Source organism: Hyla sarda, chromosome 1, assembly GCF_029499605.1.
Source record: "Hyla sarda isolate aHylSar1 chromosome 1, aHylSar1.hap1, whole genome shotgun sequence".
Lineage (NCBI taxonomy): Eukaryota > Metazoa > Chordata > Amphibia > Anura > Hylidae > Hyla > Hyla sarda.
Genome location: NC_079189.1, coordinates 299,652,115 through 299,671,484, shown reverse-complemented (window position 1 = coordinate 299,671,484; position 19,370 = coordinate 299,652,115). Strand labels below are relative to the sequence as shown.

The 19,370-nt window shown below is 43.6% G+C and overlaps 1 protein-coding gene across 2 annotated transcripts in view; it reads right to left on the bottom strand.

Moving 5' to 3' along the window:
• The window catches only part of MAP1S (microtubule associated protein 1S), a 111,988-nt gene extending 94,498 nt beyond the window's left edge, over positions 1–17,490 (bottom strand). The window contains exons 1-2 of one of the 2 annotated variants that reach the window (XM_056518084.1): positions 17,308–17,490; positions 4,447–4,548 (exon numbers count right to left, since the gene is read on the bottom strand). In XM_056518084.1, coding sequence (XP_056374059.1) covers positions 4,447–4,548; positions 17,308–17,422 — 217 coding nt within the window. In that variant the 5' untranslated portion in view covers positions 17,423–17,490. Of the gene's footprint in view, positions 1–4,446; positions 4,549–17,307 lie in introns of those variants that run through there. The other variant, XM_056518085.1, reaches the window with a different exon arrangement.
• Between the last annotated feature and the right edge of the window lie 1,880 nt (positions 17,491–19,370).

Here is a 19,370-nt window from a genome sequence, read left to right as displayed (position 1 = left end):
TGTATCCACCTTTTCCAGCCCACCGGAGCACCTGAAAGCTGAACTAATTTATGCAGGCTAAAGTCAGCAACTGCTCAGCCAAGAAGTTCATGACGAATCGAATCACTGTAACTTCACTCATCTCTGCTTATGAACTATGTTACTTCAACCGGTGGGCTCTTGGATTGACCGTAAACCCATTGGTACATTTAAGTGTGTAAGCTGCAAGGCATGCAAGTACATGGAGTAACACCATGAACAAAGAATATAGCAATTATGATGTTGCTAATTGTAAAACCACATGCGTTATTTACCAAGCAATCTACCCGTGCCCCAAAGGGTACATTGGCAAGACATTCAGAGCGCTAAGGCGACACATTTTAGAGCATGTTGGAGACAAACATTCGAGAGAAAAGCCTCTATCATTACACATGCGCCAACATCATTCTGATCATCCTTTTGACATCCATTTTCAAGTAATAGAGGTATTACGGGAAAAATGGTTGTGGTGGCGATGTGGACAAACAACTACTATGCAAACAGGCAAAATGGATCTTCAGAATGAAAACATTACATCCTGATGGACTTAATGATACACTATCTTTTGCTTACTTGATCTAAGTGATTGCTCTATTAGTATCAACACTTATTACGTTTATCAGCAAATCAATATACAAATATACTACTATACCACCATGATATATCCCAACTGCAATCGTATTGTGATTACTGCAGATTGCGATATTTCGATTTTGCCTTTAGCAAAATCTGGCGATTACCTGCTCTGACAGCTCCCAGCTCAGGCAGCAGCGGTGGCGGTGGCTAGGCCCGGCATCCCACAACCTGGTAGCTGCAGTGTCTCGGCATCCCACGGCCCTGCTGCGGCAGCGCGACCCAGCATTCCGCGGTGGCTTGGATCGGCATCCCACGACTGCAGCGACGTGGCTCGTCATATGCTTTCTACAGCGGTGGTTTGGCCTGGCTCCTGTACTGTGGGTCTGGCAGTAGCTTCTAGTCACTTCTTCCCAGTGCTCTATGGTACAGCGGGAGCCACATGGGAGGAAGGAAGAGAGCGTGCAGGCCAGGTACAGTACATGAAATGGGGATAGAGAATTAGGTTTATTCCTCCCAATTTCGTATTCAAATCCTTGTCAACATGGAGGGGATTGGTTGTATGAAGGGAATGGGCTGTATGAGGGTCTAACATGGGCCAAATGAGGAGGAACATGGGCTGTATGAATTTCATACAGCAATTACCCTCATACAGCTAGTCCCCTTCCTACAATCTATATTGCCCCTCATAAAGCCCATATTCCCCCCCATAAAGCCCATGCTTTACATAGCTGGTGCTCCTCATAGTCTTTATTCTCCCTCATATAGCTGATCCCTCTCCTATAGTCTATTTCCCCCTCATGCAGCCATTTCCCCTCCTATAGCCTATGTTCCCCTCATATAGGCATTCCCCTCATATAACCCATGTTTCCCTTCATATAGCTGCCCCCCTCTATAGACACCGGGGGAGATTTTTCAAAACCTGTCCAGAGGAAAATTTGCCCAGTTGCCCATAGCAACCAATCAGCTCGCTTCTTTAATTTTTAACAAGGACCCTGCAAAATGAAAGATACAATCTGATTGGTTGCTATAGGCCACTGGGCAACTTTTGTTTTGCACAGGTTTTGATAAATCTCCCCCGTTATCCTCAGACATTCCGCCTCATAAAAGCTGTTCCCCCTCATTTCATATAGCCATTCCCCATATTATGAAATGAACGTATTGGCTATATGAAATGGGAGGATTTTACCATTGGTTTATTATATCACAATCGCATATCAAAATCACAATATTTACCTCCATAATCGCACATTTTCCCCATATCGTGCAGTCCTATATTCTACATATTACATCTTTACTTTACTAGTCACCTAACATCAGCACAATGTTTTATTGGCTCATCCTTATCGCTCTACATCTTGCACTGTACAGCCCATTACAATATTTTTTACATTTTTTTTCTGACTTTGTGGAAATCTCTCTGTATTATCACTATTATGTTTCTTTGATCTGTATGCTTCATCAATATTCTTTACCCCTATGGCTTTTTACTTAGCTATATGGAATGCACCACACTCCATAGGTTCAGAAGCATTATTAGCCGGTTTCTGTTATTCATGCCTTTTTTTCTCCACTAGGCATCTGTATTTTACTTTCCGAGCCAAATGGAGCACTAATGCGTTCCATGGCCCAGAAGCAGTCATCGGACTTACCACTGTATGGAGCGCAATGCGCTCCACGGCCCTGAAGTATTTACTAATACTGCGCTACGGATGTGAGGCAGGATGCGAACTGTATCAACGGGCTGTCTTCTATTTATTCCACACAGCCAGGATGATAGTCAGCACCTACCGCTGAGAGGGACATCTAACCTTATCGAGTCCCCTTCCCTAAGCTAAGCACTTTCTTGGACTCCATTGAGGGTGCGTTATCTTCTTTATGTACGGGCAGTTTTGTAAACCTGAGTATTATTTAGTGTACCGTATTTGTGCACTGATCTATGCTGAGGAACATTGTGTTCTCCCCCGAGCCCTCCTTACAGTTGAACCAAGGGACTGTACTTTTATTTGCAAGCCATTGTGATATAATGCCATATAGATCTAGTATTCCATTTTTCCAGTGATTATATCTGCCATCAAGCATCAGTTCATTGTTTACTGTAAGGCATTATCCAGGCAGCTACTATTACGCACCAATACTTCTATTGCAAACTCCGGACACATATGTTGAGGCCAAGCATCACTATTACATCATCAGTGGTGTATAGCTGTGCATGGGTATTTACATGTGTACTCTACCTTGTTGCTAAACATCACCACTCTATCATCAGTTCTGCATATTTGAGCCTAACAGTAAGACACCATTAATGATATCTCTACTATGTTATCAATACCTATACTGTATACACCTTACATGTGCTTTCCTACTTGCTGCTATAGACTAGCAGTACACCATCAGCCTTACTCTGCCAATGACATAATTTAAATTTGGCGTCTGATATCTGTTGTACTATCCATCCCATTTTGCACTTAGCTTATATTGCTTTAGTATTGATATTGTTTTATATCAATTGGCTGTCAGTCATTCTACTTTTTGGCACCAGAGCAGTACTATTATGCTATTTTTTCATTATTGACACATGCTGTCCCACACTGGCATTACTTGTCTTTATCCCTATCTCTGATGAACCTTCTCTCCAACCCAGGCAGGAAAAAAAATAGAAAAAAAAAAGTCGGCCGAGGCAGTACTTCGCTGCGGCCGAGGGCCGAAAACGTCACAGTGCCGCACAGCCTATCGCCGGCCGAGGCAGGACTTCGCTGTGGCCGGTGATTGGTTGAGCGCAATATGACTTGCCGACCACAAGGAAGAGGATCCCGGCGGGGGTCGGAGCGGGTTACCGGAGGAGCGACGGAAGGTATGTGCCTCTTTATTTGTATAATGAAGGCAGTAAGAAAGGCAATTTTCCCACTTCGGAGTACTCCTTTAACTTTGATCTGCGATGTCCAGCATTAACAGCTGGGACAGCAGCATATAATGGGAGAGGACTCAGGATGTGCACGTATGTCCTGTGTCCTCTACTGCAAGAGGACAGTTTTAAATTAGAGGGACAAAGGTTTCTGCAGTAATGTCAGGAAGTATTACTTTACTGAGAGTGTAGTGGATGCATGGAATAGCCTTCCTGCTGAATAAGTTTCTGCAAATACAGTGAAGGAGGCACAAGGCTATCCTTCATATAATATAAGATAGGGCCAGGGACTATACATATTATTCAGAATACTGAACCGACCAGATGTGCAGAAGGGTTCTGATCTGCCGATTTTATGTTTCTATGTAAACAGCGAAGCACAGTGAGGTATGCTGCTAGGGTATGTTCACACTGAGGAATTGGCAAGGAATTCTTGCTTAAAAATTCTACCGCAGAATTTCCGCACAAATTCCGTGCAGAACGGCGTTTGGCTGAAAAAAAAAAAAAAAATGGCATTGATTTCTCTTGGGACAGACACGGATTCCAAATGAAGAAGAATGTTCAATCTTCATGCGGAACGGAATTCAGCCACGGAAATACAGTTAAACTCTATTAGGTTTTTCACTGCTGACTGAATTGGAGAGGAATAAGCGAGTTACCCGAGTAAATTCCTCTCCAATTCCTCAGTGTGAACATACCCTTAAGTTATCAAAACAACAAAGCTTGGGGTGCTACAGTGTTCATACAGTCCCATTAGTCTTCACGAGGGTTACTTTAACTGCATAAAAACAGCCTGTTTGTCTGTTTTTACCTTCCCAACCACCTCCAGGGGCAGATCACCCGCATTTATCAGAGATTTACCATATCATATGGCTATGCCCCAGATGTCCAGTTAAGTCTCAAGCTTGTCGTATTAAATAAAGAAAGAAAGAATACTGAAAAATAAGTACCTTTCACATCTGTGGAGAAGGTGGCTGAATGACGGGACACAAATAACTTCAGCTGATCGTCCAAGTTACAGATTGATGGGTCTACATCCCAGGAACAGAAACCTAGATTAAAAAAAAAGAAAAAGGCAGGTTTAATGTTCATATGAAAGCTGACCTCAGTAGTGGTGACTATAACATTGGAGATTTATCAAAACTAGTTCAAGAGAAAAGGGGAGCAGCTGTTTATGACAACCAATCAGGTTGCATTCTTGTCCAAAGGAAATAAGGGTATGTCCAACCTGAATAAAAACACCTTATTCATGTGGAATTTGCTGTGCCATTTTTTATGTGGATTGCTGGTGATTTTTTTTTTACAAGTTCCCACGTTATTCTAAGCACCATCTTGAAATCGATGGGAGCTGAAAACTTTCATGGTGGAACTTTTGCCAGTGTGAACATACCCTAAAGATAGTTGATGCTATATAATAGTGTCTTATTTAAATACTGCTATTACAATCCTCACTCTGTTTTTAGATAAAATTGCCTACTATCCAATCTACTAAAATGCATATGCCGGTTGTGCAGTAATACGGAAATTGAGACTGAACAAACTGGCAATAACCCTAGGTATAGCTGTCAGAGTCCATATCAGCTTCTCCTGGATTCCAAGAACAGTGTTTCCCAACCAGGGTCTAGAGTCAAAACTAGGAAATGGCTAAATACAATGTATTGGTTTATGGCTATTTATAGACCATATATGCATTGCTTAGTACTACTTAGCCTTTATGTAATGGAAAACCTTAAGCTGTACAGACAGAAACATACTGTCTAGCTAGTACAATATTTGCTATTCTGAAGTATCAAAAAGCCCCCAAACTAAATACTATTTATTATTATTTGCTGTGACCAACCATCCCATGATAGGATTACAAAGGCAACTCTCCAACATCAAGAGGCATGACCCTTCAAGAAGACAGATGACTAGACACATGGAAGTTTTATCAAGACACAAGGCCTAGTATTCATTTTTATTATGTTTACATATTTTTTATATTGAATTTGGGAAAAGGGGCTAATGTAATGGGTTAATGGGTGTATTTTTAAACTTTTATTCAATTATTATTATTGTTATCATTCCCCTTAGGGAACTTTTAGGTGGAATCATTAGATTCCTCATACAGATCAATGGAATTCCATAGGACCACATTGATCTGTGTGCTCTGCGCTCGATTGATAAAGCCTGGTTCAGCCAGGCTCTATCAAAGAGCTGCAGCAGCCAGGGCGATCCACCCCACTGGACCACCGGGGACTAGTTAAAAACTCCCTTTAGATGCAGCTGTCAGCTTTGACAGCGGCGGTCTAAATGGTTAATAGCCGGCCAAGGCAATTGTCGCATGTCGGCTATTAATGGCGGCCCCCAGCTACAGGAATCAGCTCGGGGCTGGCCAGTATGGTGTGGGCTCAAGTTGGAATCCCGCACCATGCACCGGTTGCAGGCTCGTCCTTAGATGGCAACCGGTTAAGGAATTAAATAACTTTGTATACACAGTTAAAACTCCCAGCAACTCTGTAGCCTGCTGCTGAAACGAGCAGTCTCTGAAAGTGCCAGAAGTCCCATGCAAGTCTACATAGGCAGTTCTGTATACCACTTGCTTTAGCAGAGGTGTACCAAGATGCAGGTTGTTTTAAAGGGGAAGTCCTGTACTTTACTACTTATACTCTACAGGATAGGGGATAAGCAATTACAGGGAGTCTGACTGCTGGGACCCCCTGCAATCTCCTGTGGATAGGGGATTAGATTATGGGGGGAAAGTGTCCCTTAGTGAGCTACTACAATACACAAATGAGACTTTTTTTTTTTTTTTAAAGAGAGGTGGGAGCAGGAAAGCAGAATGGAAAGAAAGAGAAGCATTTGTTATGGCAAGTTTGTTATATTTGCTTGTACTATTGATTTATGGAACGTTTCTTGAAATCACAGTGACCAATTAAAATGATAATGGTATAGTGGGATAATTCATTTTTAAAAGAGAAATAGGTTACATAAATACTTTGCTTCGCCACAGCTACCATTCTGACACTGACTGGATCTCTGCTTTTATCCACTTCCTTGTTCAGTCCCAAAACACAAGAAATAAAGGGGGTAATCCTGCTCCGTCAAATCACTGCCCCATCCAGTATGTGGCTGAAAGCAATTATTACACAAAATCTATAATTGAGCAGAGTACAGTGACCCTGTCACAATTACATGTTGCTCTACAGGTGACTTCAATAGGCACTGTCATTCGAACAAACTCTACAGAGATCAATAATATAAGCGAATAAAAGAAACTTTGTAATATATCTTATTAGGCAAAAATGTATGTTTCTCCTGTTTCCAAGCTTCTTGCCTCTCCTGTGAAACTGTATTCCACTTTGAAAAAGGAGTTCAGCTTTGTCCTGTAACTGCAAGACAAGCCAATAGAAGATACAAGTCAATGAAAGGGGGGGCTCCACCCACCAGCTCTGGGAGAAGTGCAGATTAGAGATGAAGCCTGTAGAGCAGAAGTCTGTCAGAAATAGTGTTGCTCCTCATGCAGACATAGGACAACTTTTCCTGAAAAGTCATCTGAAATGACAGGTACGCTTTCAGCATGAAATTTACCACACAACTTTCCATGAAAGTGTTTTGATCGGTCAGGGGTTTGAGCCTCAAGAAAAGAGTCAGGAGACGCACGTGGTTAAGTGCTTCACTCTGTGGCCTGCTGCTTTAGCTGACCCCTTGCAGGACACCGGTTCTATGGTAATTCTGTATTTCCCATCTGCTGCGATACTCTGATAGAGCACCCAGACCTCTGAACACCCAGACCCTAACGGATTTAAACTTTTGAAATGTCTGTGTTTCAGTAATGCTTTAAAGGCAACATAGCATGCCTGACTATTCTAAAACCAGTTTTTGCGCCAAGTGGAAGAGCACTGAAGCCCCACTGATGACATTATTACTGCATAAACTGGAATGCACTCTCCAGTGAGAGCCTGCTAGATTCCTGCTAAATGCTGGGAACAATTCCAAAGCTCACCAGCATCCCTGTGCATAAGGGAGAGAACTCTGCTAACTGTCAGAACAGGCACAACAAAACCTGTACTTGGCAACACTGAAAAACATAATAAAAATAGATTTGGTACTTTACATAAAGCATAAAAGACTTTAGATACGGTACATTTATTAGCAACCAAAATAAGGGCCATCCATGAAAGCAGAAAAGTAATTCTGAAAAGGCGATAAGCCAAACAGAAAAAGCTCACTGCACAGAGAGGACATGTAGGGAGACAGATGGTGGAAACTTTTGATAATCCATTCCTAATTCACAGCGATGAGGTTTCTTTTTCCCAGCAGATGTCTACATTCTCTAGGTCACTTCATGACTCAAAATGACTGCCTCAAAAGTAAGGAGCAATAAGAAATTATATATGACACATATTACACTCAATTTTTAAGTGTTTTCCTATGCAGAATATCCACTATAAAAAAAATAAGGTTAAATTGATGACAAAACAAAAAACATACTAGACATATTTTCAGAGTTGACACCTACACACTGCCAAAATCAAAATGCCTCTGCACTTTATATACACAAGCACCTTTACACATAATAATAATAGCTAAAAACTACACCCACCTCCTCGAAATAAAAATAATGTAATAATGTAACATCTGCATAGTTCATGTTTACATGCACATGTCTTTATAAAATAACCAGAACTAGAGATAGCAAAAAAAGGTTTTTAAGCTGGAAGTAATGGACAAAATTGTGATTTTGCAGAGGAAAAGTGGTACAGTTGCCTATAGCAACCAGATTGCTTTAACCTTTTAAGGACGCCGGGCGTATGCATACGCCCTGCATCCCGAGTCCTTAAGGACGTGGGGCGTACGCATACGCCCGTGGGAATTCCGGCCCCGTCGCTAGCCGGTTGGGGACCGGACCGCCTGCTGAAATAAGCATCCTGACACACCCCCCCCCATGTCGGTGATCGCAGAAAATCGCATGTCAATTCAGACATGCGATTTTCTGCTATTCCGGGCTTATCGGGTCTCTGGTGACCCGATCACCTGGAAAATAGGGATGATCTGAGCTGTCAGGGACAGCCCCGATCATCCTGAGGGCTAGGAGTGCCATTGGCTCAGCCTGGCTCAGGTAGGGAAACTACGGTGGGGGTGGGTTAAATGAAAGTGAAAGTAAAAGTGATCTTTACTGTGGCAACCACTAGGAAGGCCAAACTGCAACTCCCAGCATGCCCAGACATCCAAAGGCTGTCTGGGCATGCTGGGAGTTGTAGTTTTGCAACATCTGGAGGGTCACAGTTTGGAGACCACTGTTACAGTGGTGCCGAAACGGTAGCCCTCCAGATGTTGCCAAACTACAACTCTCAGCATGCCTAGACTGCCCAGGCTTGCTGGGAGTTGTAGTTCTGTAACATCTGTCCCTTCAGATTTTGCAATTTTCATGAAATTTTTGAAAATTGCTGCTCTACTTTGAAGTCCTCTAATTTTTTCAAAAAGTAAAAATATGTCCATTTTATGAAGCCAACACAAAGTGGACGTATTGTATTTGTGAATAAAAATAAAAATTTTTTGGAATATCCATTTTCCTTACAAGCAGGGAGCTTCAAAGTTAGAAAAATGCTAAATTTTCAAAATTTTCATGAAATTTTGGGATTTTTCACCAAAAAGAGGATGCAAGTAATGACGAAAATTTACCACCAAAATAAAGTAGAATATGTCACAAAAAAACAATCTCAGAATATTCGGTAAAAGCATTACAGAGTTATTAATTCGTAAAGCGATGGTGGTCAGAATTGCGAAAAAGGGCTCAGTCCTTAAGGTGAAGAAGGGCTGCATCCTTAAGAGGTTAATTTTTTTCAGAGGCCTTTTTTAAAAAACGTTAAAGGGGTACTCCGCCGCAAACATCTTATCCCCAGCGGTGGGACCCCCGCGATCTCCATGCAGGCAGCGGTGGTGTCAGGAACACGGAAGCTCCAAGAGACGTCATGCCTCTCCATACACTTCCATGGGAGGAGGCGTGATGGCTACATCATAGCAGTCATGCCTCCTTCCACAAGTGAATGGAGGGGCGTAGCGGGCATATCGCCAGTCATCGGGCATGGAGCGGAGTTCGCTCCATCAGCCGAATAACAGGGGGGGTCACGCGCCGAAGATCGCCAGCAGCGGGACCTCTGCAATCTAACAACTTATCCTTTAGATAGGGGATAAGATGTTTGCGGCAGAGTACCCCTTTAAGAAGCAATATGATTGGTTGCTATGGGCAACTTCATTTTTAATAAATCTACTCTACCTTTAAGTAACTTTGTGAAAAACAACTATATATAATTTTTTGTAAGGACTGAATGGGGTAATGTTTCTCTTTGAGAAGAGCACCAAACTAGTGGTGTCTACAGATTTTTTTTTTTTTTTTTTTTTTTTTTTTTTTAGGAGGAATATTGCCAAGTGCTGATCCTGGCAATGCTTGGAAGCTAAGACAGGGAACAAAAGAGGATAGGGCTATGTAAAATGTATAAACTTTATTGAGGTTTCTAAATGGGTGGGTGCAAGTGTTCAGGTGCAACTTATTTGACTCCACGATCCAGATGATGTGATAGTGTTGTGTCATGTTAGATTGTTAAGTGTAAATCTGCATACTTCTCTAGTGAAAGAAAAAAACATGTCAGAGAGCTCTGCACTCTGATACCACATCCCAGAGAGAGAGAGAGAGAGAGAGAGAGTTCTGCACTCTAATATGCCCCAGTCAGACAGAAGTCTGCACTCTGATACCATATCCCTGTCAGAGAGAGGTCTGCTCTAATATTACAAGTAAAGAGAAAGCCTTATTGTTGTTAACCCCTTAAGGACGCAGAACGTAAATGTATGCCCTGGTGCAGTGGTACTTAACGCACCAGGACATACATTTATGTCCTGTATATGACCGCGAGCATCAGACCAATGCTCGGGTCCTGCGCGGCAGGTCCCGGCTGCAATTAGCGGTAACGGCGCACATCTGTGATTGCGCTGACGTGTGCCATTAACCCCTCAGATGCCGTGATCAATACAGATAGTCCCCTATGTAGACTATTAAGTGTAAAAATAAAAGTAAAAAACAAAAAATTTAAAAATAAATAAAGTGAAAATTCTCTCCCCCAATAAAAATGTAAATTGTCCCTTTTTCCCCCATTTTACCCCCAAAGAGTAATAAAAAATATAAAAATAATAAAAATGTATAAAAATATTTGGCATCACCGCGTGCGTAAATATATGAACTATTAAAATAAAATGTTAATTATCCCGTACGGTGGACGTAAGAAAGTCCAAAATTGCTGCTTTTTTGTAACATTTTATTCCCCAAAAAACTGATCAAAAACATTTATTAAAAGTTTTATATATGCAAATGTCATATCAATAAAAAAGTACAGATCACGGCGCAAAAAACGAGCCACTTATACAGAAGAATGAAAAAAGTTATAGGTCAGCAAAATAGAGGGATTCTAAACGTACTAATTTGGTTCAAAAGTTTTAGATTTTTTTAAAGTGGTACAATAATAGAAAAGTATATAATCATGGGTATCATTTTAATTGTATTGACCCACAGAATAAAGAAAACATTTTACCGTAAATTGTACAGCAAGAAAACGAAACCTTTCAAAACTGCAAAATTGCTGTTTTCTTTTCAATTTCCCCACACAAATAGTATCTTTTTGGTTGCACCATAGATTTTATGGTAAAATGAGTGATGTCATTACAAAGGACAACTGGTCACGCAAAAAACAAGCCCTCATACTAGTCTGTGGATTATGATTTTTAGAAGGAGAGGAGGAAAGAATGAAAACGTAAAAATAAAAGTCCTTAAGGCCAAAATGGGCTGAGTACTTAAAGGGGTATTCCAGGCAAAAAAAAATGTTATATATCAACTGGCTCCGGAAAGTTAAACAGATTTGTAAATCACTTCTATTAAAAAATCTTAATCCTTCCAATAGTTATTAGCTTCTGAAGTTGAGTTGCTGTTTTCTGTCGGACTGCTTTCTGATGACTCGCGTCCCAGGAGCTGTGCAGCTCCTATGGGGAAATTTTCCCATCATGCACAGCTCCTGGGACGTGACATCATCATTGAGCAGTTAGACAGAAAACTTCAGAAGCTAATAACTATTGGAAGGATTAAGATTTTTTAATAGAAGTGATTTACAAATCTGTTTAACTTTCCGGAGCCAGTTGATATAGAAAAAAAAGTTTTTGCCTGGAATACCCCTTTAAGGGGTTAAAGGGGTACTCTGCTGGAAAACATTTTCTTTTAAATCAAATGGTGCCAGAAAGTTGAACAGATTTGTAAATGACTTCAATTAGAAAAAATCTTAATCCTTCCAGTACTTAACTGCTGTATGCTCTACAGGAAGTTCCTGTCTGACCTGAGTGCTCTCTGCTGGCATCTCTGTTCACGTCAGGAACTGTCCAGAGCAGGAGAGGTTTGCTATGGGGATTTGCTGCTTCTCTGGACAGTTCCTGACATGGACAGATGTGTTAGCAGAAAGCACTGTGGTCAGACAGAAAGGAAATTCAAAAAGAAGACAACTTCATGTGGAGCAATATTAGAAGTAGAGCAGGAAAAAACCCTCAGGTATGGCGCTGCAGACTCTTGTAGACAGATGAGGCGGATGCCAAAGGTAATAGGAAAGTCCTCAGCAGGACATTTTATTAAAAAAACAATAAAATGGACAAGATTACGCATTTCGGGAGGATCCCTCCCTTCCTCAGATCAGGATAAGGACAGTACAACAATAGCAGGTTTATATAGCCCAAAAATGGGAGCCAAAAACACATGGGAGGAGTAACAATCCAAACTTGAAAATCAAAGTACAGGAACAGAAACAGCACTTACATATAATATACAGTATGAATATACATTAGGAAGCAATACAATTACAAATTGTGGTAATATAAGGTCAGGTTATGTGTTGGACCATGACTAGCAACTGCTGGAGAATCGCAGTGGGCCGGAAGCTGTCAGCCGCTGCGATTCTCCAGCAGTTGCTAGTCATGGTCCAACACATAACCTGACCTTATATTACCACAATTTGTAATTGTATTGCTTCCTAATGTATATTCATACTGTATATTATATGTAAGTGCTGTTTCTGTTCCTGTACTTTGATTTTCAAGTTTGGATTGTTACTCCTCCCATGTGTTTTTGGCGCCCATTTTTGGGCTATATAAACCTGCTATTGTTGTACTGTCCTTATCCTGATCTGAGGAAGGGAGGGATCCTCCCGAAACGCGTAATCTTGTCCATTTTATTGTTTTTTTAATAAAATGTCCTGCTGAGGACTTTCCTATTACCTTTGGCATCCGCTTCATCTGTCTACAAGAGTCTGCAGCGCCATACCTGAGGGTTTTTTCCTGCTCTACTTCTAATATTGACTCCCAGGACGACTTGTTTCTTCCTGCAACCCATCGGCATAGCAGCGACTCGTACTACAGTACCCAGATTATATCGTGGGTGATATGCTTTTTTGCATAGATCTCAAGGTGAGCGGCCATCTATAAGCCCCGTGGGGTTGCCCCACCACCCGATCTATTGAGGGTAAATACACGAGGCGCCGTCCGTCGGTCCTTTCTTTTCTTTTCTCTACAGATTCATGTGGAGCAAAGGCTTAAGATTTTTTTATATAGAAGTTACAAATCTGTTTAACTTTCTGGCACCAGTTGATTTACCAAAAAATAAAAATAAAAAAAAGTGTTTTCCAGCGGAGTACCCCATAAAAACTTTTGACTTTTTTTTAATCGCACCAGGTCTCACTCCTAAGACCTGCTGCGATTGAGATATTAGCCAGAAGAGCAGGCGGCATTGTGCTTCCCTCCCCTTGCTGGCCGAGAGGTGTTCATTTCTCCGCATAGTCTGTGCAGAGAAATCTATGGATGTCTTGGCTGCCTGGGAGCATAGCGCAATGCATAGCTCCCCTAGCTAATAACTCACATTGGAGCACAATCAGTTACTACAGTTCCACTTCTCCCCCCTGCGTGCCAATTATTACTCTCCCTTCATCCTCCCCCGTAGTGTGTCAGTTATTACTGTCCCCTCATCTCCCCCATGTGTGTCACAGGCATGTGTCTTTTTTTTTTTTAAACTGCTTTACTTACCTCTTTCTTCGTTCCCACGCTGATACTCTGTACTCCTGAGTATGGAGTGTCACCGCCGAGGCAGTTGATTGGCTGGGGTGGTCACCTGACGTCTGCTGTTTATGTAACATGTGTGCACCAACCGCAGGCAGAATGGGGAAATCAGTGCAAGAGAGGTGGAAGTATTTTTTTTTTTTTAAAGAAGGATAATCCTTGTTGAAAAGCGTTTACAAAGACCTTTGCTCCATGCAATTCTGCCATACTGTACGACAATAGAATCACTGGTAGCATCAACTGAGTACCATGTGAGAAAACTTATCCCCTATCCTTCGGGTGACAGCAGAGTTTTACAGGACCTCCAGCCATCCATCTGTCTCATTGAGATAAGGCTACGTTCACAAGGCCGTTTACTTCCGTCCCTCTTTTCCCCCCGTCACTGCCTCTAAAGGATGCAAACTGATGCAAAACGGATGACATTCTGTGGCATCCTTTTGCATCCGTTTTTAATCTGTTAGTATGAAAAGCCAGCCACCTACAGACTCCAGCTGCCAGGACTACTACTACTTCCATCATGGAACAGACTTGTTTCCATGATGGGAGTAGTAGGTCCTGGCTGCAGGAGTCTGCAGGCAACTGGGGAGGCTACATTAGTGCTTGTACTACTACCCCCTTATGGAACAGAGTAGTAGTAGTAGTACTACAGGGGCTGAGGGATTGATCGCACCGGGTTTCACTTCTGAGACCCAATGCGATCAGAAGTTATAAAGCAGGGGAGCAGGCGACATGATCTGCTCCTTTGCGATGTACAATGTAGTTTTACTTTCATTTTTAAATCTCCCGCCAGGAGCCCTGAATGGCCTGTACCGAGGAGCCATTCAGGGCTCCCGGTGGGGTTTTTAAAATGAACATTGTGAATGCAGCGGGGGCCATATCTATATTAAAAGCGCTGTGGTGGGCAAGTTATATAGCCCTGCAGGGGGGCATACATATAGAGCTATATATGTGCCCCCTGCAGTGCATTTATAAAGATATGACCCCCCCCCCGCCGGCGCATTTATACATATATACCCCCGCAGCGCATTTATAATGTGCCCCCCCCGTAGCGCATTTATAAAGATATCACCTCCTGCCGGTGCATTTATAACTATATACCCCTTGCAGCGTATTTATAATGTGCCTCATCACAGATGAGTGAAGTTACAGTGATTCGATTGGTCACAAACTTCTCGGCTCGGAAGTTACTGACTGTATAAATTAGTTCAGCTTTCAGGTGCTCCGGTGGGCTGAAAAAGGTGGATACAGTCCTAGGAGAGAGTCTCCAGCCCACCGGAGCACCTGCAAACTGAACTCATTTATGCAGGCTAAAGTTAGCAATTGCCAAGCCCAAGGTTCGTGACGAATCGAATCACACTAACTTCGCTTATCTCTAGCATTTGTCATAATATGCCACTGCAGCACTATGTGTGAAACTTATTCTTTCAGCAGCGCATTATGACAAATGCGCTGGGGGGGCACATTATAAATATGCCACGGGGGTATATCTTTATATGTGCGCCGGCGGGGGTCATATCTTTATAAATGCGCTGAGGGGGGCACATTATATATGCGCTGAGGGGGGGGTTAGATATATTAGCGCTATGTGTCTGCCCCCCCCCCCGCTGCGTTATATATCTTGCCCCCACAGTGCTTTTAATATACATACGGCCCACACTACCACTCACAATGTTCATTTTAAAAACCCAGCCGGGAGCCCTGAATGTCTCCTCGGTGCCGGCCATTCAGGGCTCCCGGCAGTGGATTTAAAAATTTAAGTTTAAACACTATACATCGCAGAAGAGCGCAGCATGCCGCCCACTCCCCTGCTTAATAACACCTGATCTCACCGGGTCTCGCTTCTGAGACCCAATGCAATCAATCCCTCAGCCCCTGTACTACAACCCTCAACATTGAACAGACCCTGTTCCATGATTGTGGTAGTAGTACCAGTACTAATGTAGTCTCCCCTGCCACCCGCAGACTCCTGCAGCTGGAGGAACTACAACTCCCATCATGGAAACAAGTACATGATGGGAGTAGTGGTAGTCCCACAACACTGCAAGAGTCTGCTGATGTCACCTCTAATGAGCATGCTCAGAACTAATAACATATTATAAACCAGGTGCAAACAGATGACATTAAAGGGGTACTCCATTGCTAAAACATCTTATCCCCTATCCAAAGGATAAGGGATAAGATGCCTGGTCGCGGGGGTCCCGCCGCTGGGGACCCCTGTGATCTTTCACGCCGCACCCCGTTAGAATCAGCCCTTTGGATAGGGGATAAGATGTCTTAGTGCTGGAGTACCCCTTTAAAGGCTCATCCATTTGCCATAGACTTCAATGTTAAATTTATATTATCCTTTTCTAATCCATTATTTTTGACGGGAGAAAAATAATACTGCATACACTGTCTTTCTCACCGTAAATATATATATTTAAAAAATAAATAAATAAAAAAAATAAAAAACACGACCAGAAAGCAAACGGGGAATAAAGGATTCTAAAAAAAAATCCCATTGACATCAATTATTTTACTGCCGTTTTCAACCCTTTTGAAAAATTACCAAACAGATTGATAACGGACATTTATTAACGGGGCAGACGGCCGTGTGAACGAGCCCTAAGGGGTATTCTGATTTTGAAAGGTTATCCCCTATCCTGTGAGTGGGCAATAACTAAATGCTGGGACCCCCAGAATCATAAGAAATTGAGAATGTAGGAAGACTGTGCCCGATTGAGCAGAGCAATGTTCGGAATGAATGGATCACTGGCCATGCATGTGCACAACTGTTCTATTTATTTGGTGAATGTTTGTCCTCCGCTCTTGGGATCAGCAGAGACCCCACTGCTCAGCTAGTTTTTCCCTTACCCCAGTGTTTCCCGAACTAGGAGCCTCTAGTTGATGAAAAATTACAATTCCCAGCATGCATGCAGAAAGGCTGAAGGCTCCATGTTTGGGAAACACTGCCCTACCCTGTGTAATGAGAACACCCCTGGTGTTACTAGTGATGCAGTGTCATGTGGCCTAAGACCAAGAAGCTGAAATCCCAACCAATGATATGGACTAAGGTTTCCCAACCAGTGTGCCTCCAGCTGTTTCAAAACTACAACTCCCAGCATGCCCGGACAGCCATAGGCTGTCCGGGCATGCTGGGAGTTGTAGTTTTGCAACAGCTGGAGGCACCCTGGTTGGGAAACTTGGGTATGGGCATCTGGCATGTTTGGATATTTGTTGTAGGTCATAACTACATTCACTATCCTTAGTTCCAAAGTAGCAGGGTGTCACTAGGATTCTATGCTGCAGACCCCTACTATTTTATTTTTTAGAAACTGTGACCTATTATAGGGACTTTTCTTACTAAAAAGGAATTTTCCTCTGGAATCAATGACAGTTCCCAGAAAGCAACCGTACTGAGGGGGCAGGATATTCAGTAGGGAAGCATAGCAGGCTATAGTTAGAACACATTCCACTTCAGTACAAGCCTGTTCACACTGACACCTGCATAAACAAAACGCACGCCCTGCCTGCCCCATCCACACACAGCGCTGACAATGGGAGAGGACTCTGTCAGGACAACACGGTAACCGCAGGAAGGTGAACATACGAGCACACAGCATGCGGTGGCGCTATAATAGTATACAGAACCGGGGGGGTGAGGAGACAGAATACGTATAGGAGTCACCAGCGACTCCACCCCGGGCTCTCACCTCTCCTCAGCTCGCTCACTGCCCGCTTTACCAGGCCGGGTACCCTGCCCATCTCCCCGCACAGTACCAGACAGCAGCAGCACGGATGCCCGGGACCCGCCCGAGGAGCCGCCATCTTGCAAGTGACATCAACACGCAAAGCTGGACGGAGAATGAAGTCAGCGGCTGCCGGGGTGCAGACCACTCCCACTCAGGCCACGGCGACGCCTCCGGTAGCCGTACGGACCTGCCCTTTTGGGACGGTCCGGGAGGCCCCTCCCTCTTTGGCTGCTGAGGTTGCTTGGTCTGCGGCTTCAGTGATGACCTAGAGACATTATTTATTTTCAAACTGGCTGTGTGTGCCCCAAATAATTCCTATATATCACAACATATCTGCATAATACAGTCCCGCACTTACTAACAGCGCTATACAGAGGTCAAATAATCCCTCCACACCATGACCACATATACTGCAAAGATCGATACAATACTCCCCATATAATGGCCAATGGTATATAGTAGTATAGCTGCAGCCCTCATAAGTCATTACATTTACATACAGTGTCTTCTGTGTTCACAGTCATTCTCTTTCCTTTTTTCTCTGATGCTATAACTTCTCCCAACGGATATTTTATTATGAGCAAAGTTTGCTCACCGGTAATGTCCCAACTGTGCCCATACTCACTAATAATGCCCCAAAGGTGCACCCCTCACTAATAATGCCCCAGCTGTGCCCTCACCCTCTAATATTGTCCTAACCTTGCTTTCACTCACTAATAATGCCCCAACTGTGCCCCCCCCCCCCACTAAAAATGCCCCAATTAGGATTCTATACATTTGTGAAATCCCCATAACTAGATGGCCTCCATGTTGGAAAATGCAGTCCAATGTACATCCTGTTCAATGTATGCAATCCTTGAACAACAGTTTGAGGGTGCATATTGTTGTGCGAGATGTGTGCGTTTGGAAGCCCAGATACTGCATCTAGAGGGGCGACTGGCAACAATGAGAAGCATTAACAACATGGAGAGGAGTCTCGTGCTCACTGAGCAGGCACTCTCGGGAGTAGAGGTGGGGGAGGACAGTGGGACGGAGTTGCAGGACAGTCAGGCAGTTTGCTGGGTTACAGTTAGAAAGAGGGGTAGAGGGAAAAAGTGTCAGGGAGGCTAGTCCTGAACTGGCACACCCCAACAAGTTTGCCCGCTTGGCAGATGAGGGGGGATGCCATTACAGAGCTAGCAGAACTGCAGCAGGACTCTGCCTCTGACCGCCAGGGGGGTGTCTGCTCCAGTAAGGAGGGAGGGAGGAGTACAGGGCAGACCAGACAGGTACTAGTGGTGGGGGACTCAATTATTAGGGGGACAGACAGGGCAATCTGTCACAAAGACCGGGATCGCCGAACAGTGTGTTGTCTGCCTGGCGCACGAGTTTGGCACATTGCGGATCGGGTTGACAGGTTGCTGGGTGGGGCTGGAGAGGACCCAGCAGTCATGGTACATATTGGCACCAATGACAAAGTAAGAGGTAGGTGGAGTGTCCTTAAAAATGATTTCAGGGACTTAGGCCGCAAGCTTAAGGCAAGGACCTCCAAGGTAGTATTTTCTGAAATACTACCAGTACCACGAGCCGCACCAGAGAGGCAGCGGGAGATCAGGGAGGTAAACAAGGGGCTCAGAAGCTGGTGTAGGAAGGAAGGGTTTGGGTTCATGGAGAACTGGGCTGACTTCGCTGTCGGTTACCGGCTCTACCGTAGGGACGGGCTGCACCTCAATGGGGAGGGTGCAGCTTTGCTTGGGGAGAAGATGGCTAGAAGGGTGGAGGAGTGTTTAAACTAGGGACTTGGGGGGAGGGAACCTACAACATAGAGGGGGAAGATAGTGTAGATAGAGAGGTGGGAATTATAAATGTACCTGGGGGTGGAGCAGAGGGAGGGGTTAGAATAGTTAATAGTGAAAGGTATAACTGTATAATCTACTCAGTACCCCTGGTACTGGTTCTCTGTCTTTTCTGTACCCCTGGTACTAGGTCCAATTTGGCTTAAGGCTTGTACTGGCCAGGAGAGCGTCTTGTCAGGTGTGGAACAA